Source organism: Pseudopipra pipra, chromosome 7, assembly GCF_036250125.1.
Source record: "Pseudopipra pipra isolate bDixPip1 chromosome 7, bDixPip1.hap1, whole genome shotgun sequence".
NCBI classification, from domain to species: Eukaryota; Metazoa; Chordata; class Aves; order Passeriformes; family Pipridae; genus Pseudopipra; species Pseudopipra pipra.
The window spans coordinates 33,373,988-33,399,889 of NC_087555.1; the positions used below are offsets into that span (position 1 = coordinate 33,373,988).

General features: G+C 40.4%; 1 protein-coding gene across 2 annotated transcripts in view; it reads right to left on the reverse strand.

The window, feature by feature from the left end:
* ZRANB3 (zinc finger RANBP2-type containing 3) overlaps positions 1 to 23,988 on the reverse strand; it is a 43,183-nt gene extending 19,195 nt beyond the window's left edge. The window contains exons 1-4 of one of the 2 annotated variants that reach the window (XM_064661588.1): positions 23,241 to 23,988; positions 17,281 to 17,436; positions 4,338 to 4,356; positions 1,602 to 1,780 (exon numbers count right to left, since the gene is read on the reverse strand). In XM_064661588.1, coding sequence (XP_064517658.1) covers positions 1,602 to 1,780; positions 4,338 to 4,356; positions 17,281 to 17,429 — 347 coding nt within the window. In that variant the 5' untranslated portion in view covers positions 17,430 to 17,436; positions 23,241 to 23,988. Of the gene's footprint in view, positions 1 to 1,601; positions 1,781 to 4,337; positions 4,357 to 10,036; positions 10,204 to 11,092; positions 11,735 to 17,280; positions 17,437 to 23,240 lie in introns of those variants that run through there. The other variant, XM_064661589.1, reaches the window with a different exon arrangement.
* Between the last annotated feature and the right edge of the window lie 1,914 nt (positions 23,989 to 25,902).

Genomic DNA, 25,902 nt, shown 5'->3' on the forward strand with positions numbered 1-25,902 from the left:
GCTGGCATGATTTTTGTCTTTTCTTCAGTAGCAAGAGATCAAAAAACCGAGTTGAAGTTTCCTTGAGCATTTAAGAGGAAGGGAGTATGTGCATGTGCACACTGATGCTGCTGGCTATGGAAGAGGCAATGGCTGGAGCACTGTGGTCACTGCAGCACAGACTCTGGCTGTTCTGTACTGAGAAATGGAGCAACCAGGAAAACAAGAATATCCTCTATCCCTTTGTGAAGTGTGTATAAAAATTTACAAACAAATCTATTTATTCTTAGTGGAACCAATTTATTCAAGAAACATCCAATTTCAAATTTAGCTAGAAATTACAAGAACCTTAATTGACGCCTAAGTATATTTTAACCCATTTAAATCACAAAGTCAAACAACACTCGAACAGTAAATTTACTTGCTGAAGTTTTGAAGAAAAGCAAAGGATTGAACTGAGAGAAATCAAAGCTGAACATATGGAAGCAGAATGGAACAAAATGCTAAACCAAGTTTGGCAGTTGTATTTTTGCATTTTCTTGCAAATGCATAAAACACTTACTAATGTTAAAATATTAATTAGTTCAACACAACCTCACTTGTGGCTAGGAAGCCTCAGGGGAATTAAGTTCAAAAAAGTAGAAACCCAAGTTTTCATCTTTCCTTGTTGTTGAATAAAAGTGATAATGGTTAAGGTGTTCTCATTGAAAAAACTCTTAAAATATAAAACGAACAGGATTTTGTTTGCCATTTAATTTTGCCATCATTTTTCTTACTCCACATTTCCCCTTTCTACATTCAGTACTGTAATCATTAAGTGCCTTTTAGTTACATAGCTTAAAAAAAGGCTCATTTTAGTTCTCATATTCCAATGATAAACTTAAATCTTGACTATCAGCAGCAATTAAGCTCCAACCTCTTTTCATTTGGATTTCTGTGGTTCCCACAAGGAAGGTTCCAAGTGGCACGTCCTGGTGGTCAAGTCACTTTCTGATGCTCCCCAGACCACAAGAAGATCAGTCTCCCTCATACTGAAGTTTTAGAACAACACCCAAACATTACCATGAAACCACCCAAGTCATTTACAGTAAAGCAGACTAAAAAACCCTTGTAATTCAGGGTTACAGGGGAGTTATTCTACCAACACACCACACGTAGTCTCTCTGATGAATTCATGCTGTTAAGTCTAAAGATAGAAAGCCTAGGTCACGATGACCTTTTCAGTTATGTAGGGATTACTTATTCTAATTTACAGATTTTCTCAGTGCACTAAACAGAATTTTAACAGTAATTACCTCCTCGTTTTGTAATGTAACCAGAAGTTTTCAAAAAATGTTTTACAGAAGCTAATGAATTCATCAGAGTTCAATCTGAGACACACTGAAGGCATCTAATTTTCAGCAGACGAGCACTTGCTACTTTGCAAGAAACCAGATCTCTCAACTTCAAAGACAATGAGTAACTAGCATAAAAAAATTACACAAAACTGGGAGGAGTGGCTGATATCCCAAAGGGTATATCTGATATTCCAGGGGGTTTATCTGACATCCCAGAGGGTGGCCCTCCTTGAGCAGGGGGTAGAGAACAAGGCTTTCCAGAGAAGAATAACCAATTTTACTCACCCGACATCAGTTTTGTTCTGGATGATGGTAATGTCGTCTGGAGAGAGCTCTGGAATCCACTTCTCCATCTCATCGACCCAAGGGTATCTCAGAGAGGAAGGCACCACAATCAGGAGAGGCCATTCATTTTTGTAGTAATATGAAATGGCAATTGCTTGAATGGTTTTACCCAGCCCCATCTGGGAAAAGAAAAGAACAAGATTACACACAGAAGTCTCAGCTCAGAAAGCATCTTCCACTCAGAAGAGCTAAAAAGAATTTGCAAAGACAGAGCCAGCTAAAGGAAACCAAGTCAAAGAGCTCAGCACATAGTTTAATTAATCACCTGTTTAATTATCACTTGCTACCACAGATCATCCTTCATGAAACAAGATGTTTCTGTTAAAATGGATTAATACATTTGTTATATCTGGTTTGCTCATTAAAGCCAAGAGAAGCATTTCCATTCTTTTCAGAAGATTTTCAGTTCAGGTTCTTAATAGTATAGACCAAAAAAGATCAAACTCTTTAACATGTTAAGGTACAAACCCCGTTTTTTTAAAGATTATGCAAAGGAAAGAAGAATATAGGATGCCTTTGTAACATAAAAACAACTTTGTTCTTAGTTGCAGAGGCAACTGGAGAACAAACAAGGGTCTGTGTGAACAACTCTGGTTTTGAACCAGTAGGTCAACAAAAAGGAACGACTGCTCTCGTTCACCAGAGCTAATGGGTTCTCTTTGGTCTGGAACACAGAGTGGGAAGGCCACATAGTCAGAATTCACATTTACAGACAAGGTGAAGGGTAATGATTCAATATATGTACATAACAAGAAAGTACTTGGTTCATACTGTCACGGTAGGAACACTGTCCATGAGTTATGACCACAGACAGCAACAGATGAATATAATATCCAGAATTTAGGGGTTTGTTCACATGGCAAGAGATAGTTACAGACTCCTGTTAAACACCAAAGCAGAGACTGGCCTTAAAATACTCTGTGCAGGTTTTCCACGGAGTCCAGTGGATATTGGAATTCATTTGCTCCTGTCCAACTGCTCACAGCAGAGATACAAAACAACTCTCATCTCCAGTATTGAATTTAAGTGGATTGATGTAATGATATAATGGAGGGATTTCCAGGGTATAGAAGAAAACATAACGAATCTTTCTACTATTACTAGAAATAAAAATAATCAGAGCTGCTATGATACTAAGTTTTTGTTCAAAATTGCCAAGTTTTCATTAAAATTTTCCTGAAAGCTCCCCTTGTGTCACCAGGAGTTCTCAGGCCAGCTGAAAACAAATCCTAGTGAAAGAAAAAAACCCAACAAAATAACATTTATTTGTAGTTGTTGCCACAGTTGTGTCCCTAACTCAGACTGCCCAGCCCCTGGTGATGATCCAGACAACTGAGCTGAAAGGAGCAAGGAGTAAAAGCAGGGCTCTTGGCATCAGTGCACCCATGACCATAGATTATGGCCTTGTTTTTTGACTTAAACTTATCTTTCTCCATCATGGAAATGGATGACACAAAAAAAGCTGAAATTTTGAGGGAAAAACATCTGTCCTCACTGCAGGGAAGAATGGAAATGTATTTTTAGAATACCTCTCAAAAACACTCTTATTATATTACTTTAACCTTTACATAGTTACACAATGCAGGTATATGTACAGTAATTCTAAGATCTCCAGTTTTCATACATAGCTTCTCTTTGTATACAAACTCACAATACTGATATTTTCCTTCCCCAACATTCTCTTATTTTAGAGATAGTCAAAAAGCTCAGGATATCCCACTGCTCAATACCTCCTCCAGTGCCAGACCTATTGTCATTACAAAATATACATTATTTATTTTGCAATAAATATATCTTGCAGGACTTTTTATTGCTCACATAATTACACAGAGCTCATTTTCTCATAAAAGGAGGGAAATAAGAATTTTTTTTTTAATAAACAAATATACTGCTGGTATTTTGATTTTTCCCAAGCTTCCCTTTTCTCTTCCCCTGAATACTTTTGTATTCTTCACGGTTTGCAGAAATTTCACATTCTATGCCAGTTTATCTCCAGTTGTAATGAGATTTTTCTAGTATGAGGAGATGCTTAAATCCCAGTAATCCATCTCTCTCTCCCTCCTGGTGTGCCAAGAAAACCCAAATTAGAATAGGGAGACTATATCAATCCCCAAATATTACCACTCTTTCAGAAAGGTTTTACACTGACGACACAGCAAGAGCATTATTACAGAAATGTTTTATCTGTGGGAAGAAATGCTGGACTCAGATTTCCCTACTACAGAATACAATGTGAATTTTCAAATGTATGGAAGCAATGAATTTCACTATCACCACTTGATCAGTGAGTTTAAGAAAATTCATCTTTGGAAACCATATCTGTTAAAAATCTCTTTGGACCAAGAATGTCCACTAGTCCATTAAGAATGCAATTATAAACTGCTTAAAAGAAATCACCTGAATCAAAGTTTTTAAGATTTAAGAATTCAAGAGATTTAACCCACCTAAATGCAGCTAAAAGGAACTTTCCAAGTTTTCTCAAACATTCTTTTAAACTCATGTCAGGATTCAATTTTTTCCTCAGTTAGGTATTTCCAGAATATCTGCTGACTATCACAGGAATTAGGCTGCTTTCATTACCAGCCTTTCTGCCCACATCTCTCAAACACAAAAAGTCACCTCTGCATGAAGAACATTAACACAAAATGGTGTTAGAGGAACAGGAACATCACTTACCTCATCAGCAATCATACACCTGAAAAAGAAATGAAAAGAGAGGGGGGAAAGCAGAAATTAATACTAAATACAACAAATAAAACAATACTTACAAATGGATTACTGTAAATTTAAGTTGTGGATTTGCAGAACCAATGAAAGGAAAAAAGGTGACTTCACTCCTCCAGGTGTCAACTAAAAAAAGTGAATTTGGTCTGAATTTGAAAGGATGCCAATTGTTCTAGAAATGTACATTCAATTTGTGAGCATTACTGGAGAACTTGCAATTGCTGCTTAGGTCTAATGATACATTAATTGTAATCTTAGGAGACATTTTCAAGGCAGGAAGTGCATCTTCAGGGTTGTTTTGTCTTTCAGAAACAACAGTGCTTTTGCTGCTTCATGATTAAGGATTATTTATATGTCAGACTGATTTTAAAAATCTGCTTTCCAGAGCTGTCACATTTGTTTGAAAATAGAAGCAGACACTCCCTCTCCCCCACCAATTGTACCAGCTAAAGTATTAGAAAATGAATTTGATTTTTTGCCCATTTTGGAGTCACTTGGTAACTACTCCACGCAAAGACAATGACAATTCCAAGTCTCCAGCCTAAACTGGTAAATTCTGTAAATTTACATTTTCTAAACATTAAATGCCATCTTTGATATGAATTTCTCAAAAGGTGCTTTAAGTTATTTAGTTTATTATGTACATTTTTAACTCAAAGAGGCTCTAGGGACCTTAAATGTTTCCAGCCCATGAAAGCTTCTTCATCATCCTGGAACTTGATGATCTTTGAGGTCCCTCCCAATCCAAACCATTCTGTGATTCTATGTGTACCCTCTGTCTGCCAGTGTAAATTCCAGTGTCTACCCATTTCCCCAGTTTCTTTCAACTGAGGTAAAAAAATGAATTAAAAATTAATTCTTCTACAACTCAATTCTTTATAAATAACAAACTATGTATTTGCAATTGCTTTGCAACCCTCTCCCCCCAGCTGTTGGGGATGGAGCAATGAAAACAAAGGAAGAAAACACAACAAGAAAAAGCCCCCAAGTCTGCAGATTTCCAAAGGGAAAAAAAGCAGGAAGAGAACTATTTTTAGGGGCAACTCCTGAGTCTGGGGCGTTAATGCCTGTGATTTGCAGCTGGGCAAAGACATTCACTTGCAGACAACTAAGACACAATTCTAATTTTAAAGTGGCAGGTTTTGCTCCGACTGATTTTTTTTCCATTAAATACTCACTGTTAATTGCTTAAGCTGAAGTTTACAAAACAAGTCTTTCTTTCTGCAGATTCTTTGAGGCCAACAACATTAATGTGCTTTCAGTACATTAATCATGTTTTTTAAAAACAGTTTGAGGCCTGAAGTCAATTGGAATTCACAATAACCTACTGTTGCAGTTGTACTTCTTACACAAACGCAGAAAATGAGTGAGACTACAACAGTTAGACACAGAGCAGAGGCACCTCAAGAATAAACCACAGAACTTCTTCAATAAAAATTATTTAATATAAGGATATCAGGGCAAAAGTATGAATATAGCAATAACCAAGTAGCATCTGTTGTAAGGAAATGTGGAAAAGAGGACAGGAACACAAATGTTCCTTGCCAACTTGTGCTGACAAATACAGGATTTCTCAGCACATCAACTTAAATTTCAGAATTGCATAAATAATGTAATGTTAATTATGCCAGTTCAGACACACAAATCGAAGTGAGAATACATAAGATCCTATTGCACTGTTCTTTGGCACATGGGGAATTATTTGGACCCTCCTTTTTCAATTTCAGGATAACAGGCTACAATGAAGAAATTCAGAGCGATTTACAAATCACTCTGACAATTAGAAGCTGAATAGCAAATAAAACCAAAAGCTTTAGAATTAGGTCAACCACAGGCACAGATTTTTTTTTCCATAAAACTAGATATTTTCATTAGGGTGATCTGTAGCCACTTAAGCTTTGATGACTTGAGTATCTGCTGATGACTAAGAAATTGTTCTGGTTTTCTTTCTGCCCTCATTTTCAGACTGCACCTATAAAACCTTTGGTGCTACAGAGTATCTTCTGTCTTCATGGTTATTAACTTCCACTTAATATGTCTGAAGTGAAACTTATGTAGCAGCAGCAAAACTTTTTAAAGCTCCAGTTAAAGTATCTGAAGGTGTCAAGCCCTCTGTTATGATACACTTAGCAACATGAATCATTGCTTTGATCAACACTTCACACTCGAATTCCTGAAGTGCTACGGTTTTAAACTGCTAATTTATGCCAATTAATTAACATTATTGACACTCACACTTGATAAAATTTTGACATGGCACACCAGGTTGAGTTTATGATACAGCTAGAAGTTAATAAAACTAATGTAAGTGGAAATTGAAATGGAGGATATTTGATTTATTTTATGACATAATGCATTTTAGAGCATTCATCTTGTGTAGCTTTCACAGCTCAAAAATAAGAATCCCAAAGATGCTTAATGTAGTTACAAAAGCTAAGTCCAGATTTTTTCCATTCGATTCTAGGGCAATGACAAACAGCTTATATTACCACGAGGGAAATCATCAAGTGTTCCCAGTTTATAATCACAACAATCAGATTTGAAATGTAAAGAACTCGCCCATCATCAGAGCCCACATCTCACAGAACTCACAAGGTGTCTAATAATTGCATTAAGCTGTTAAAAAGCAATATTTTACATAATCTTAGAAATATGCAGCCTCTATTTAAACCAACCCTCAGTACAATCTATATTATTGCAGTCAGACAAGCTGCCAGCAGGGACAGAAAGGTTCCGTGCTGTCAAAGCAGAAGAAACAGACCTTCAGCTACACTGAAGGGACAAATATGTATTTTTGTTTCACATATTTTGACTGCAGGAAGACAGACTTCTTGTTCTCTGAAGTTCAATTAGTCATTTCCTCTCAACTGGTAGTTACCCAATCTGAGCTTCATCATTCATGTCCCATCTGTTCATATGACACCTTAATAATAGCTCCATCCAAGAATATAAATCAGAGCTATGATACACACATTCATATCCTGTTATAAGCTCAGCCCACATGGGCAAAAGTTTCAGAAAAGCATGGAAAAAAAGCATTTTAGATGTCTCAGTTGCACTTACTCTCAGCAGCAAAGCCCAACCCTGCAAAAAGCACCACAGTCAATGGCAAATTCTTTCAGATTCGTTCCCATTTCATTTTCAAAGGTTTCCCTTCTTCAGAGCGAATCCTGTGGCTTTTACTTGAATCTCTGTCCATTCATCAAGGAAATCTACTATTTTTTTCCTAGCAGAAAGCACCAGGATCTCATTGGGATGCACTGCTTCCTACTATTCACAACCCTTCTGCAGTTGTAGGGTCAGCAATGGACACAGGACACATTTGGACACAGGAGTATCTTGCATAAACAGAAGTTTGGTCTCTACTAGGATTTAATAGTCCTTTCATTTTGAGATGTATTATCTCCAAAATAAAACTACATTTTCCTTTAAAATGCAAACTCAAAGAGCCACAGGCAGTATGCTGGTGAGCAAACACACATGCAGAGAGCGAGGTCTATGTGCTGGTTCACCTCAGGGGCACAGAGCTCCAAAACCCTGCTGCTGATCCCCACCTGAACAGAACAAATGCAAGTGCCTGAGGTTACACACAAAACCCATCACTGTGTGTGAAGATTTCTTTTAAATGTAGAGAATCCCTTAATTTAAGGGACCACACAAAGCTGGATGAGTCAGAACCAGATTGTCACAGAACAGTCTTGTAAAGGTATCGAGCACCAAGCAAAGGTGCACTTACAGATTTTTACTGCCAAACCCTGGAGAGAAACCAGAAGTAACCATAAAACAGGTGAAGGAACTAAGAAAGAAACCCAAACCTGAGCCCTCTGAAAGCTCTCATCAGTAAAGTTCTGTTTCTGGAAGGACAAAAAGAGTAATTTCTCAAACCTCAAAGAGCCCAGGAAAAGCTCCTGGTTGTGTTGATGTCAAGAAGATTGGAATCAACTTTGCAAAGCAGAAGGAGAAACAGATCTTGAAAATTTTATGCAGATGAGCTCATTGGAGAAGCAGGAGGAAACTGAGGTTAAGCTCCTGTGGCATATGCCATATAGGCACACAAAAATAGACTGCATCAGAGAGAGGGGAACGCTCAAAGAGTTTCATAAAATGAGTTTCAGGGAAGAACAAATGTTTAAATGAAAGTCATTTCTATTTCTGTGCGTCTGGGTTACATTCAGGTCACTCTTTTTGAAATGTCAGCACTATTAACCAAGCAAAGAATACAGGCAAAGTCTCTTATATTAATTATGGCTACTTCAGCAAGGGATCTTCGTAAAGAGAAAGAATCTCATTTTGAACTTTGCTCTTGAAGGAATATCGACTAACACCACACTAGCACAAGTATAAGGTCTGTATAACCAAGGATCCCACTAAATCATACAGTTGGTGATAAAGGTTTCTTGCAACTACAGGAATCTTTTGCACTCATCCTTTCTAAACTAGACAGTTGTGCTTCCTCATATGGAGGACTAAAAGCCAAAGGGGCACAGCAATCCAATACACCTATTGCCTGCATGTGGGGATAATTTAACTTCTTGACTGATTTTCAACACCTATTTATCCAGAAAAAACAGTAGTTAGAACTGCAGGTAGCTTTGTCAGAACAAACTCCTTCCTTTTAAACGCATTTTCCAAGGCAAACACTCCAAGCAGTAGCACTTAATTTTTTAAAACACTGAAAAATTTTGTTACTACTGAAGCCAATGAAAGCTGTTTTTTGTTAATGCAGGCTTTGGAACATGTTGTACAGAGGAAGCTCACGTCTTTCTTTCACCAGTGTGGGTGTCCTGATATTCTTGGGATTCTCACCTACTCATGTGAGTCAGTTTTATATAACGCTACAACATATAATTTGCCTCCTACTCACAGGCCAACACTTTAACACTAACATCTTATCCCAGGGTTATTTAAGGAATCTGAACTTAGAACATTTTTATATAAAACTGCGCAAGCAGGCGTTCCATTTGTGTGTCAGTAATCACAGCACAGCCCCAAAACTGCAACCAAGAGCTGACTTCCTTGCAGAAATCATCAAGGTTCTTTCACCAAAAATAGTGCTCCAGGAGATGTAAGATAGGCTGTACCCTTGCTACTGAACTACACTATTTTAAAAATCCCTAAACAATAAAGAAATGACCTTTTATTTAACATAAGATGCACTAAATTGCCACATCTGCAGTGCTGGTGGTTCTCAAAAGGAGTGTAGAAGAGAATGGTTGTGCTTGTCTTGTGCTTTCCTCTAACACTCCTCAACATGTGACTGAAAAACCCACCCAAAATGCTTTATTAACATTTGAAAGCTCTCAGACCACATATTCTAGTATTTTAGGTTTGACAGAGATGTGTGGAATAGCACATATCAGAGTGGTCAACTTGAAGGTTAAGCTCAGAGACATCAAGAAGTTTTTAGGTTATATTAGCTGAACTGTTAACGGAGGAAAACTCCAGTCAAGGAGACACCAAACAGTGACAGTGAAAACTCTTCACCTATTCAGTCCCTGGCTGCAGAGCCAAATTGGTTCTCCAGCTGACTCGGTGCAAGGAAAACTGGCTTCACTTAATTGGAACAGTTGGAATAACATCAATGAATTTCAACTCCTGATAATCCAGGCTGCAAACTTAACCTTGCTGTTAACCTGGCATGACTGAAATACCTGTGAGCAGCAGGTCTTCTCTAGTATGCAGACTTTCCATGAAATTCAGGTACTTCTCATGATTTTCCCAATGACCTCTGCATTCCCAAGTGACTCTCCCTCTGCATTTATCTACACTGGAAGAGCTGCAGGAGTACTCTCTTCACATCTTTCTCCTGTAAACTCAGCTGAATCACACAATAGGGAAAAGAATTATCTAGAAAAATCTCATCACTAGTCTCTCACAGTTCCCAGAGTCAGTGTCTTTTTTTTCTCCAGTACCCCAAGCTCTTAAGACCAGTGTTTTCTCCTACACTTGGTTCCTCCTCCATAGCAATCCTTCAAATTACTTTTATACATTCCAAATACTTCAAAACAACTATCCATTCAGCTGTTGACAGAATATCCCACTTCTTTTCTGACATATATCTCTGAACTAAGCAGTTCTGCTGATCAACTGATAAATCAGTTGATTTATCTCCTCTACTCTAACTTGTCCCCCCATCAACACAACCCAAAGCCATCAGAGAACATGTGGAATTAAATTGCTTACCCAGTCACCCTTGGGGTAGTTTTTCTTTCTGCTTATGTTATTCCTCTTCTTCCAACTTCCATTAAGTCAGTCAGAAGTGACTCATACTTGTTTAAGACTTTACTTCTTCTCACTTGCATTAAAGCCACTTGTCTCACATACTCCAACCTGATCACTCCCATTCTTCCCTCTCCCTGATGCTTTTAGTTGACCACTCTGACCTTTCCTCGTGGATTCTCACTCTGCAAACTTCCAGTGCACACAACTAACAGGAAATTCATCTCCCCTTCCCCCTCTCTCCATCACTGCTGGCACCCTATTACCCGCACTTGTCTCTATCTCACTTGGTTCTCCTCTTCCATTCTAACAAATTGTGCCCTGTATTTTGAAAATCTGTATTTTCTGCTCTACTCCTGCTGCTACAAGTCCACATTTAAGCCCAGGCAAATACTTAGATTACTACCATTGCTTTTTCTATGTTCTTAAGTCCTATTTTTTTAACCCCACGCAGTTCCTCTCCTGAATTATATTCTACATTCACTTACTGACAATGCATTTTTTGTCCCATCTGAATTGCTTCCCCAGTTCCTCCAGCATCACTTCCAAACAAGCTTCCCTGGCTATGAGAGCTCTGCAGAACTTGGCTCAGTCTCTCATTCATACTTCCTGCATCTGAACCTCATTCTGTGAGCCAGCAGCTTCACTTAATCATCTCTCTCTTCTTTAGCACTTCTCAGATGTGAAATGTTCTCTGAAACATTACAAACCTCTTAAAGAAAAAGAGACATCTTTCGTTAAAAACACAGGACACTCAGAGCTGGAATATATCAACTGTTTGATCCTCTACAAATTCAATAAACAGCCATTCCGTTCTCTTTCCCCAGGGGTTACTTCTGTGTCTTGTTTTCTAATACTGGAAACAACCGCTCACCTGTTATTATGCAGGGTTCAAGGACTCATTTATCACAAAATTAAAATAGTTTTATATATCTAGGTTGCTGAATATATTGGAATAAAAGAAGATTTCTTTCTTATTCTAGCAAAGACCTGTGCCTTGTTTCAAATCTCTCTCTCAGGCTATCTAACCACAATTTACTAGAACTAGAGACAGAAATCACACAAAGTTACAATTTTATTTTTATTCCCAGTTCTCTCTGACCTGAAGATCTTCGAATAATGGAGACACTTGTTGATGGCACTTGATGCTGCAAGCTACCAAGTACAAATTAAAATAAAAACAAAACATTCAAAGAAATATTCCTAGACATGACTAAAAAATACCTCAAATGTGAGGGGAATTTCATTTTCTAACATGCAAATTTAATTAATTTGGCTTCCGTCTACACCAGTATGACAAAACCAAAAAGAATACGTAGATTTTCCAAAAGAAAAGATGATTAACTTCATCTTGTCTGTGAATTTATCTTCTTCCTGCTGAACTCTGAGTTCTCCATCTTAAGATCAAATTGGTCATGAGTTTAATAACAAGAATTCAAATTAACTCCAGTCTCCCCAACAATGACACCACAAAGTTTGGAGTCATTGAAGGATGTTCTGTTTGGTACTGACACCAGTCCTACATCCTTCCCTGCAGCATGTAAGAATGATCAATACTCACTGTCATGTGCTATTAAGGAAATAGCCAGAACGCTCACTAAGATTTTCAGCAACTTATTGAGCACAAAATGGCCCAATATGAATAAAAGTTGAAGAAAAATTCTTCTTCTTATATATATATACTATATATATAAGTGTTCTCCCTAAATACTGGTAATTATCAGTATAAATACTGGTAATTATCAGTATAAATACTGTTATCAGTATAAATAGTGATAATACACTGAGAATTATCAAACACCTACAGCTCCATTAAATACTAACTCTCTGTGCCAACCATTTCTGTTACATTTTTCTTTGTTTAGAAATTGATGGGTAATGTTTTCACTGTATAAATGAAATTGTGTGCTTCTTGTTTAAATTAAACTAGGACATTTAAGTAAACTAATAGAAACTAGTGTTGTGAGGACTTATAATAGGTGAAAACAGTAAAGTAAAATTCCACTGAAAATAACTATGACATGTCTCCCAGGAGAGAAATACTAATAAATAACACTGGGGAAAAATTCAACAGTAGCCTGTAGCCTATAAAAATAAAATATTTTTAGAGGTGTTCCTTTAAACCATGTAGCTGATTCTAAAGAAACCAAAAAGAAATTGAGATAATGGTAAAAAGCAGCTGCTCTTGCATTTAATCACAACATCGACTTGCAGCAACCTGTGACCTTTCAAACAAAGGACAGAAAAATCAGACAGTAACAGATACATGGACATGGAACTGGGCTTAGTGCTTCAAAATGAAAATGGAAGACAAATCTATTTTCTTATTCATACCTACTATCGAAGAAAAGAAACTGAAGAAAAGAAACACACTGAAAAAGCAAAACAATCAGTAATCTCGGATCGAAAATGGTAAAGATAAAAGCAAAGTGAAACAAAAGCCTTGGTAACTTAAAAGGGCAACACAAGACAGAAAGCAACAATGGCATTGTACAGAAGGACAAAGAAAGATTAATAGACAACATAAAAATCAGAAGCAAACTCTGTAATAATGACAAAAATAACAGTGAAAGTGAAAAATAGTTAAATAAAAGTGTAAGACAAAAGGCCCCACTGCTCCAGCACAAACTAAAATGTGCATGGAAGTGCAGGGACTGAATGTATTTTCTCTTCCTGTATCAGTTCCCAAAATCTATGACTCCCTTAGACACCCAACTCAAGTGGAAATTAAACCTTTCATACTACTCAATGACTAATACACCCTAGAAAGCTGAAGAAATTTGTGTAGAAATTCACCCAAGAATTTAAATATCACATATCAGAAATTCCTGGCCCTACAATGGGCTGTGCCTGGGAATTCCAAACATTTCTATTTGCTTCCTGCCCAAGAGCTACATTTCTATGGTTCAACTACTAAAACCTCAGCAGACTATGTGTGCCCTACATTAGCAGTGAAGAACCTTCCTGTATTCATAAGGTTTGAGGAAATTTTGATTTGAACCTCTGGTTTTTTCTGGTCTACTCTGAGGGTGGGAGGGGGGAATTAATTTCTACAAAGACTGATAAAGTCTTTGAAGTAAAAGTCTGTTCTAATTAACAAAGAACTAACTATGTGTTTCTCCTGTGTAGCCTGCTAGAGATCAGAGACACTCACTGGGAAAAAATGTACTATTTTGAAGTGCAGGCAACTGATTCGATATTTTAATAGAGGACACTGACACTCCATTCTCTAATCAGCTCACTGTCACAATGGTCCTCTGTACCCTACTACCAAAAGCAATATGAAACACTACACAACTTTTTCTTACTCTAGAAAGGGACAGCCTAACAAAACCAATATCCTTTCATTAAAACCCTTTCATTAAAACTTAATGCCAGATACAAACTCTGCATATCCTGATACTGCCAGCCATGGTCATTTACCTTTTTTACTGTGTCTGTACTCAATAAGCAACATTGAGCCAGCATGTATGGGAAACTAAAAATCACTCTCCAGAATATATGTTAATGTAGTACCTCTAAAACTTAAAGAGGAAACAAGATTACCCCAGTAAAACAGTTTGAGCACACAGTTACAATTGAAAAGCTCATTTTCGTGGCTGGTAAATATCTCCAAATCCTCTTTTGCATCCACAAGCAAGACAGCTTAAACAAATTGTTCTGCCAGCATGTCTAGGAGGAAAGATATCTGTGTGTCTGAAGGCATCTTTTGCAGATACCATCAACTAGGCAAGCAATACTAAATAATGATGTTTGCAGATGCCACGCTGACAGCTTTTATGACGAAGCCTGATAAGGCATTTAGTGATATGGTGAACACATGCCACCCAGGAGCACAAGCACTAACTTCCAAACAGCACACCTCTGACTTTTATAGTGCAGTCAGGAGAACAAACTGTTTGTATTACGAGACAGATGTCCCACACTTCTGTAAAGAGAGGATACAAAACAAGAAAACATGGTAAAAAGAGATTGTGAGTCTCCAAGTGCTACATTAGTGAACAGCAGCAGTGAATCAATAGTATTCAAAGAGAGATGTGGGCTCAAAGGAGATTGAATACAATCCTTATCAGTGCTAGCAATCATTTGCCCACAGATCTCTGTAACTTGGGGATTTTGCCCAAGCTTCTACCACTTTCCCAGAGTACTGTGCTCGGACACTGCCACCTCCTCTTCACCAACACGTGCTGACTCCTCAGGATTTCCCAAGCCCATTGCTAAGAGTTTATGTTCCTAGAAGGGACAAGTTTGCTGGTTTTTTTTATTTAAGAGACAGTTTAAAGCACATAGAAATAAATAAATACATATTATTGCTGGTTTTAAAAGTAACTTAGATCTTTACTGAACAAAAATAATAGAAATAAAATAGTCTTCAAGGACATAATTTGTGTGCACCCATCTTTTCTGCACATTAATGTCTGAGGTTATAAATAAAGACTGTATGTTGTATCCACCCCTAAGTAGCCATTCCCAAGTGCATTTCTGAAGAATAAACTCTAGGAAGGAGTAAGTAGCCCTGCAGTTATTTACCTTTATGGCATGTTTGTGAGGTAAAAGGTATCTTAGCATATGTTGAACCATTCACTGCCTTGTTGGCTCTAGAATTATCAGTTCCTAGAAGAGGGTTGGGCAGTGTCTGTCAGTCCAGATGATGCCCCTGGAGCATCTACTGGAAAAGCCTTTGATTCATTTACTAATGAAGCAAAAGCACAAACCACAACAGTATATTTATTTCATACCCTGGGAACAGATAAGGGAATTAATAGTTCACTCCCAGCCTCTTTCATGTAAGAAATAAAAGTTTGTTCCAATAATAAGTTCCTTTTTCAGGCTGGGTGCTTGTCTAACCTAAGATAAGATTAATTAATTGAATCTCTTCAGCCTACAGGAGAGCACTTGCTCTACACCAGTTTCCTTCCACTCCAGCAAAGCCTGGATTAAGTGATGACTGCAAGGAGGGCATAGCCTGGGGGACAGAAGAGAGATGAGCTGAGATGCACATATTGCTGACTTCAAAGACCTGTGTTTATATATTTTTTAAAACTAGAAAAGACACTTCTACAGGAAAGCACCAGACCCTGCTAAAATATACCCCTGGGGATACTGAAAAAAGATTTAAATCATTATGGAGTACACAAAAGGGAAAGACTTGGGTGAGCCAAGGGCTCACAAACTAATGAGAAAATTCAGCTGCAAGCACCACAGGCTTTTGTTCTCTGTTTTGGGACAGAAAGAGAAATAGATCTGCATGAGCAAGGGACAGATTGAAAAACACTCCTTGGGAAAGTTTGACTTAATACATTTTAATTCTGATAGAAGCTGACTGAGAGTGGGCACACAATGCCCCAGTTTGACCCAGCTAAAACACAGGATTTGGTGTGCCAAGGAAAGAGGTTTCTTGCAATCATGATGAACATATTTCCATATGCAGGCCACATCAAAACCATCAGGGCCATATTATGCAAAAGTCTTGTTAATGAAGGGCTTCAAGAAAAAAAGAAAACAAACTTATTGCAGGCAATTGTTACTTCTTCAACAAAGAGAATAAAGAAATATCTGATTAAAATGGATCCAGTCCTACAGTTAAGCTGCTTCCTGAGGAACCTCTGCATTATATAATAGGCTGCAAAAGATAATGCCCCTTTCAAACACATCCACTAGCCTATGCTAATTAAATGGGTATAGTTTCTTCAATGTTAATGGCTTCTGTTATTTCACTATTTGTATATGCAAATGTACCTCAACTGCATATTCTATAAACTTCACTTCCCTTTATTAAAATCAGATCAACTGAGACATGGTAGCCAAGGGCTTTCCATTTATTATATTCAAATTTAGGCCCTAGGCCTCTTGCCCTAAGTGAGATGATAAAATGATCAGAAATTAACTTCATCCATCTTTACAACCACTTCCATTGTAATTCCCCTTGTACCAGACCTCTCAAACACCATTACTTTCCAAAAGAACAGCACACAGTAGTTTCATGGCTTTAGGTTGCAATTGCCTGCGTTCCCTAAATTTCATAAATGTGGAAGTAGCACTTCCCTCCCTCCTCTTTACTGTATAACTCAGTAACTGGCTCTTACTCAGCAAAATATTTCCAGCCTGTGCTGCACAAACCATTTTTTTGGATTTATCAGGTACTTAACTGTTGAATGCCTCTCCTATCAGCTGCTGCACTTGCTGAGCTCTCTGCAGGGCTCCTTCTGCTCTGCTGCTGCAGCTCAGGGAGCTCCAGAACACCCTGGTTAAGTGCCAGAATGGTACCAAGTTTAAAATAGAATTAACACACAGATGCATCAGGATCTGTTAGTCACTCCCTTAACAGCTCTACCACGCCATTAAGAACTGAAGAATCAAATGTGAATTAACTTATTTTAAGAATTCTCTATTAACATAACAAAAATTGTGGTCCTGCTGACATCAACCTCCTTTTACATGAGGAGGTTGATATCACTTTGGTACTACAATTCTCTTTTGCAGAATGCATTATTAAACATTTTTCATCCTCTGTGGAAAAAACCCCCACAACTCCTCATTTTAAATCAGGTTATCTTCTAGTTTATGAAAGATTTCTGTAATATCTCAGCTAAGAGCTGCTGGTATTGAATAAATAAAAATTAATTTCTTTACCTAAAATGATTATTTTTAGCATGTGATACAAAAAGGATTTTACCTGCCACTTCTTTGAAGTGCAAATACGATGCCTTTTTCCTGAAAAGGAAGCAGCTTCTTTCTCAGTCTTTCAGGTAGAAAGGACAGCTTAGCATCAACATTTTCTGAATGAGAAGCTTCAAGTGTAGGTGTTTCCTGGAGTGCACTCATGTTGAACCTGAGGGAAACGAAAACAAAAAAAAAAAGATGCTTTACCTGCAGGACAGGTCTGCAATGCATTTAAAAATAAAGCTTCGTGGAACAATACTAATCATTTCAGCTCAAAATATTCAATATCTACACAACTTTTCTCGAGAATTCTTGAGAATTCTCTCTGGAAAGCACAAAATAATGCACATGCTGGAGGAAGAGTCCACCACCTCAGTACCAATAAAATACTCTAAGATGAAGAGGTCAGGATGTATCACTTCCTTTAAAATATGAAATCATTATGTAAGGAAGTTTCCTGTTCATGAATGAAAGTTACTGGCCATTCAAATAGCGCTTGCTCATGGGCATTGAAATGGAACTCTTTTAGCAAATATTTTTCAGAAGAGTTCTAGGAAAAAAAATAGGCTATTTAACCTTCTGAGGATGGAACTAATAGTCCTTTAAAATTTTTAATTCTAATAATCAAATCAGAAAAAAGAGGAAAATACACCCACTTTGAGGGAAGGGGGGGAAAAAGAATAAAAAATAATAATAATTAAAAAAAAACAGTAAGGAATTTTATTTCCCTCAGAAAGAAACAACATCGAACCACATAACTAATCAACAAAAATTCTCATAGTGTGCTTCAGATTGAAAATGTAGATTCTTCATTCATTTTTGTCCAAGGGACAGGGGTAGAAAAGAAATATTTTTAACTCTCTTTTAATTTCAGTAGACTTTAAACAACCAACCAAAAGGTTATAAAGCTCAGCAGCAGTGCACTGACCGAACATGAAGAAAGTGGCAAACCTTTACATCAAAACATTACCTAATTATTTTGGATTCAAAGCCTGTGTGAGGAGCTGGATTACCATAGGAACAAGGAACATCAGCCAAAATACAGTTCCTACACTGTTAACAGTATTTCCAGGTTTGAGAGCAAAATCCTGAACATGGTATAATTGGGGTTTTTGATCCTGACTTATTTCTGAAGCAACTCGAAAGAAATCAGAAAAAATGTGTGGGATGAGCCATCACATTCACAGGCAGAAACGTGCTGAGCTAAATGATCATTCTCTTCAAGGACCTGCAGGACTAAGGAACCTGCTGTTTCACACTCCTTACAGGGTAAGACAGACCTGGGGACACTGCAAATGGCTGTTCTATCACAACTCTATTTCCCAACGCTCCATCTCCCACATTAGACCAAAATTGAGAAATAATTTCCACTGGGATGAGCACAGGGGTTGCTACTGGACATTTTCCAAGATCAGTGGGAGATCCCAGTCCCTGAGAGACCCCTCTCCACAGAGCTTCTCCCAGTGGCAGCTTGCTCATAGCACGTGGAGCCCCTACCTGTGGTGTGGAGAGGAGATTCCAGAGTGGGATTCACTGACCCCCTGCTCTGCACCTCCCATGTGGCCCAGTAAGCCAGGTCCTGTCTTGTTAGACACTTAATATAGTCTTAAAATCAGGGAGATACAAATTAAAAGGGAATGAACAGACCACAGCAAATATAAGTTGTGGGGAATTTGCCACATCTGGAGAAAAATAAAAAGGAACTCCCACTACTGTTGACAACAGTGGGAAAAGGGAGAAGGATAGGGAAAAGAACAGGACCTGAATGTTCTGGAAGTCCACTAACTGTTGCAGAAACATCGAAAAATGAGAATTTTGAAAGATCTGTCACCAGCATTGCCAGTCAGACTAATGACATTCATGCAGACAGAAAATGAATAAGTGCTTTTTTTCTGGTTATAGGATGAATTACAGGCATGTCTATCAAGATATGCATTACAGACAGTCAGGGGAATGTGAAGAAAGTGCTGTGCATGAGCCTACAGGCAAGTTCCATGACACTGTCATTGTGAAAGAATTGAACTGGAGAACTTCCAGTTCATTCCTGCATTCCTTCTTGGGCATCTATTACCACTTCTGCAATGAAGGGGTGTGTAACCACAGCTGCTTGGATGTACCATTCTGCTGGGCAGTGAGGGAACAGAGTGAATTCAAATTTAAATACTGATCAACACTCAAATTTGAGGCATAAGGGCTGTATTTACCATTGCTGTGGATTCTGTTCTATTTTGTGTTAAATTACTTAGCTGCTAGATAATTTTTTCTAAGAAGCATATTCTTGAAGAGGTATCCTTTGTCCCACATACAAAGCCCTAGGAATGTTATTGCTCACGTATGAAAGCAACAATCCTACCTGGAATCACAGCTAGGGGGGTGTGTGTATGCACACACTGCAGGACTTCTGTATAAACATGGTCACAGCACTGCTCTCAGAAACATGGACCTCATGGGTCTGAGCACCTGCTGCTCCTCACCAGATGAGTGCAAGCGATTCACAGAGCAGGAAGAACTCCAGGGCTGGAGAGAGGCTGATGTTGTGCTTCCAACAGCAGGATCAAGGTACAGAAAGCCCAGTTCTCACCTAAGTCTGGTACTATCAGCAGAAAGGCAGGACCTTTCTTCCCTAGACTCCTATCAGGAGTGCCCTCGAGGTGCTAAACTACTGAGACAAGCCCAGTGCTGCTCCACATACTCCTGATGCAGAGCTCTGACTGCAGACCTGGAACATAACCTGTCCAAAGACAAACGGTGACTATTTGATGAGTCACCTTCTGAATGTCAATGACATAACCAGTTACAGAGAAAGGAAAGCCAGACTTCTTTCGCAAACCAGGCATTCTGTGCCATCTGGTTGGAACTGCATTATTGACTATGGCAATTATTCCTCCCCATTTTTACAAGTGGAATCTTTCATGTATCTTTAAAGAAACAATATTCTTGTACCCTGGGCCTCTGGAGCGTTCAGCAGCAGATACAAGTACTGTAATCAGCACCAAGGCTCTCTGATGCATGTCCACCACTGAACTTTTTTAAAAGGAGATGGAAAGCCTCTGGCTTGCCCAAGAGATGCATTTCACAGAACTCATAAAGCTCCAGCAAACACCCACTTTAGCTCTCAGTTGAGCAAACAGAAATGTTTCAGCTCTAACTGTTGGGAAAGCAACCATAATCCCTACAATAGTTCTATCACAATATTTTCCACAGAGTATTTAATTCTTTTAAAAGTTGATTAAGGTACTTCAAGACTGGTGGTGAAAAAACAAACACCAAACATTTCTGGAGAGCCGAGCTTGAACACGAACACTGCAGGATTGGCGGACCCAACAAACCTGTTCAACGCTCAGTTCTGTGATTCACCTCCAAAGGAAATTTGTGACTCATTTTCTGTGATAATTTTCTGTTCTATAAAAGCAGAGATAATGATACACCTTTTGATCAGCTTTGCTCCATAGCTTGTTGTGAGTGACAATATGAGAATGAAACGGTAACACAATTAACTTGCTGTTGAACGAGCTCACGACAAGATTCTTTCACTGAGACACTGAATAGGAACAATGCAGCTTTAGAAGCATAAATCTGAATTAGAGGAGGCACATATTAGTCATCAGTACACAGCAGTACTACCAGGAAAAATGTTTCTCTATCAGTCATTAACAAGGTTAAAACTGACTTTGGAGATCCATCTTGAAAGGCAGCAACACAGCAAGCACTAGCTACCAGATATGCATAAAATTTTGTTTAGTTTATTACTGGGTGACTAATTATAGACCAGGTGATTAATTAGAGAACTCCATGCGGTGAACAATGACTATTATAAAAACATACACAATGACTTTGGCAGTGGTGGTCATTTATGGTTTGTTTGGAGACAGTCAATTACAGACAGCACTGTGGTAATGTTAAAAAATAAAAATAACCTTTTTAAAAAAAATCTAGTCAGTGTAGCAGAAGACCAGTTTGTATCTGTTGTTGTTCTACCCATCGCAGTCTCAGAAGATCTCAGAGGAGAGAGTAAGACTAGTGCATATATTCTTTAACTACAATATTTCATTTGTTTCTGTGTCCCTAATTTGTTGTAACACCCATCCTATCACCCTTCTCATTCCTCTAGATCACAAGCTCTGGAACTCGCATTTTTCCAGACGAAATAGACCTAAAAGGTTTGGTGTGGAGACCCAGCTTTTCACTCAGAGAGTTCATTCAACTGCACAGGTTTCATGAGTTAAAAAACCCCAAACTGTATTGTATTTATTCTAGTGTTTTAAAGGAAATCAAGGATGAAACAGCTGAATTGATAAACCCAATAACTATTTATCTAAAATTGCTTACATATCTCAGCACTAGCTAGTGGTAAATGATCCCAGCTTCTAAAAGCAGGAATGAGGAAGACTCATGGACCTACAACATGATTCATTCATAGGGCATAAAAACCAGTAAAAATTATGAACTGGAGGGTTTGTGAACACCAGGATAAATGCAAGTATTTGATGAGTCACTGTGTGTTTTGTAAAGGTGAGTCTTACCTTTCCAGTCTGCTGAAGTTCTTTTGAAGGGGCTCTACAACAATGTACCTATAGACTATTTGATGCAGTCCAGTTCACACCATTTTTCAATACTAAATTAAAAGAGACTAGGTTTTATAGACATATTTGTGCAGTAATTGTAATTTCCAAGAAAACTTTTGAGAATGTCCCTCGAACTTTTAAGGAAACCTGAAACATGTTTTTATTTTAAATTCAAGCAAGTAGACTGTTCATACGTGAGAGAAACAACTTCAGCAATATTTCCAAGTAATGTGCTCCAACTTATATTATGTTCAAAGAATCATAACTGATCTGGAAAAGTAAGTAACTACTGAGGGATAAGGGCAGTGCAAATACTAGTAAAATAAAATAAAATTTGAAAAAAAACCCCAACCTTGGAAATCTTTCTGTCACTGCTGCTGCTACGCTGCATTTCACCATAGACTATCATCCTTCTGGAGGTAGCAACTGAAACCCAGCTTGTTGAGGATATTACCCCAGGTGACATGTTTCTGTGTTGGAAAGTTGGGTGCAAGACTGATGACAACTTCAAGGACTATTTTAAGTTTTCCAATAGCTGTTTGTCAACACAAGCTGATTACATAATATAAGCCCACTGCTTTTTTTCTTTTATAGGTCACTAAGTATAGCCTTCTAATGCAGCTCAGCAGCAGATGCTTAAAACAAACAAGTCTTTCCATTAAGGGTTTTGCTTCATAAATTTCCACTTGATGGCCTTAACTGCTCCGTGACTGTGTGTTCAGTAAAAGTTAATAGGGAATTCCAGGCTCAAAGAACATCATGGGACCTTGGCTGATTGATTAATCAACGATTTTACAGAATCATAGAATTGTCAGGGTTGGAAGGGACTTTTGGAGATCATTCAGTCAAACTTCCCTGCCAAGGCAGGGTCACCTGGAGCAGGTGACACAGGAACACATCCAGGTCGGTTTGGAATGTCTCCAGACAGGGAGACTCCACAACCTCCCAGTGCTCTGCCAATGTCAAGAAGTTCTTCCTCATGTTGAGGTGAAACTTCTTGTTTTAGTTTATGGCCATTGCTCCTCATCCTGTCACTGGGCTCCACTGAAGAGTCTGGCATTGTTCTCTTGGCATCCACGTTTGGGATATTTATATGTGTTAATGACATCGTCTCTCGGCCTTCTCTTCTGCAGACTAAACAGACCCAGCTCCCGCACTCTCTCCTCATAAGAGAGATGCTCCAGACCCCTCATCATCTTCGTGGCCTCTGCTGGACCCTCTCCAGCAGCTCCTTGTCTTTCTTGTCCTGAGGAGCCACCAGCGGGATAATAAAGAGCCAATAGAACACAGCATTAAAAAGCAAATCAGGCAGAGCACAGAACAGTTTTTCCACAGGCCGGCGTGTCGGGCTTGAGGAAAACAGACACCTCAGCACCTGCCTGGAGGCGAGTTTTTTGATTTTACTTACGCAACTCCCCGCAGCTGCAATCGCAGAACTATCTGCGATGAGCCGGCACCGGCAGCACCAGAACACAACCGGAGGGATCTCCTGGCACAGGCACGGGCTGGAACAGGAGTCAGCGGGCAGCTCGTCCCTGGCTGGCGACACCGACGGAGCCGCCCCGTCCCCCCTCACCTCGCGGGCTCCGCGCTCGAACGGCCGCCGGGAAGTGACGCACGGCCGGGGGGTCACGGACGGGAAGCGTTTTGGGGCCCGGGAACCGCTTTTCCTTATTTTTTTCTGCCCTCCCCATCCCTTCTCCCCTTCCCCCGCCCCGCTTCCCCGCGAGCGAGTTAAAAATCGTACTCCCGCCCGGCGTTGCCTCGCCCCGGCCGCTGTCCCGCCGGGATTGGAGGAGCGCGGGCGGGCTGAGGGAGCGGGGTGGCGGGAAGGGGGAGCGGGGATGGCGCTGAGGGCCGGGCTGGACGGGGCTCACCCCGCCAGCTCTCGGCGTAGGTAAGAGTGGTGAGAGCCGGGGCGAGGCGCCAGCAGGGCGAGAAGGGGAGAGGGCAAGACCCGACTACAGCTCCCAGCCTGCCCCGCCGCGGTGCGGGAGGGCTGGCGGGGGCACCTGGCGGGGTCAGGGCGCTGCTGCTCAGAACGCACAGCACACCCGGCGAGAGGGGAAGGACGCGGGTGAAGGGGGAGCGGCCGGGGCCGGAGGGCGCGAGGAGCACAAGGACCCCACGCCGCCACAGCGGCGGGATCGCCCCGTCCGGCCGCGGCCATCAGCGGCGCGCAGCGGGCGGGCCTTGCGGTGCCGGTGCGCGCTTCTCATTGGTTTTCGTGACTGTCCGTCAAAGCGGCAGAGCCCTTCCATTGGTCATTGCGCTCCGGGTGGGCTCTCCCTCGCGTCAGCGCCGAGCGGCACCACTCCGCGGCAGGGCCGGGGGAGGGCGGCGCGCCGCTCATTGGTCCGCGCCGCTGCCCATCATCGGCGTTCCACGCGGCCATTGGCGGCGGCTGCCGCCGGGGGCGGGGTCCCTCTCCCCGCCGCGGCAGCAGCGGCAGCAGCAGGAGGAACCCGGGCGGCGCTCGGCGCTGCGATCGGCGCCCCGCGTGTGTGAGGAGAGGAGCCGCCCGCCGGGCGCCGCGGCCCGGGAGGGAGCAGGGAAGGGGCCGGGAAAGGAGCGCTCCGGCCCGGTGAGGAGCCCGCGGGGCCGCCGGAGAAGGCGCTGCCGCGGGCGGGGGTCGCGGTGCGCGGAGGGAGGGAGCGAGGGCGGGGGGGCCGCGGCCGCAGTGCGCAGAGCGGGGGCAGCGCTGAGGGAGCGGGGGCGCGGCCCGGGCGGGGGTCGCGGTCCGGCGGGGCCAGCCCGGCCCTTCCCCTGCCCTAATATAGCCAGGGCTGGCCGGGGAGCGGCACACGGCGCTGGTCGTGCATTATGGATTTATTATTTTATTTATTTATTAATTTTTTTTTATTTCTGCTGCATGTTGGGCAATGCTGCGTGTGGATGTATCTACCATGTTATAATCCAAAGTGTGAGTGGACTCGGGAGCAAACTACGTCACAGGCTGGGTTTTTGCCATCTCTTAATAACGTTTTTAAAATGAGTTTTCAGCACTGGATGGTTTCGCTTTATGAGGAAGACGGGCTGAGACAGAAAAAGGAGCGAGGCATCGCTGTTTCTTGCATGGAGCCTAAGAATTATTCAGATTATTCACCTTAAGAGATTTGCACACAACCTACATGTTGGTGGATTTGTGTGATGTCTGTAGAAAGCTGGATTAGGAAGGTGATGGAAAAAAAACCCTCAAAAGAGTGGTGCACACTTTGCTTAGGGGGCATGGCGAGATGGTCTAACCTACCATAGTGTTTGGGTTTTTGGGGTGGGTTTGTTAATTGTCTTAATTCTTAATTTTGGTGCCTCTTTCTCGTTAACCTGAAGCTGGAGAGAGCTTGTGTGCCCCGTTGCAGAACAGGGAATGTGTCGGGTTTTTTTCCCTTGCAGTGTCTTACATTGGCCTTTTTGCATTGAGATATTAACCTGCAGATTTTAACGGCGTTGCTTTTTCATGTCTTGTCTTCTACAGGGACTAATGTCTTTGAGACCTTGCTTTTTTTGCCTGAACATTAAGGAGCAATCTTACAGGGCAGCGTGTCTTGTGAATGTTAGATTAGGAGTATGTATTTACTATCGAAGTGAAAGCAACAATGAAGTTCTGAAATTATTTTTCAAAATATTCAAACAATTTGCTATTCAGGAGAAACAAATGGCAATGGAAACGTGATTTTTTTTTGGCAGTCTTCCGTTGGCTTGCTAGAAATTATAACATTGGCATGCACTTAAAATTAAGCATTTGTTCCACAGCAAGTAATGTGATGTCAAGTGGTTGAGTTTTTTCTAGGAATTTATAGATTGTACTCCTCAATTTAGAGAAGTCCCAGTGGTAAAGATAATGTCAACACTCGTGTCTTTAAATCTTGGAAGGTGAAAAATGTAGTACTTGTGACTGCATTGCTCAGTCATTTTTTATTTTACAGACTGTATTTTGCTATCAAGATCAACCACCACTTTTCTTAGGATTGACTAAATACCAGCATTATTGAGGGGTGTGCAGTGTACTGGGTTAGGTTTGGTAGCAGTTTTCCAGAAAATATTTGTTGGAGATTTGGGAAGGTTCAGTC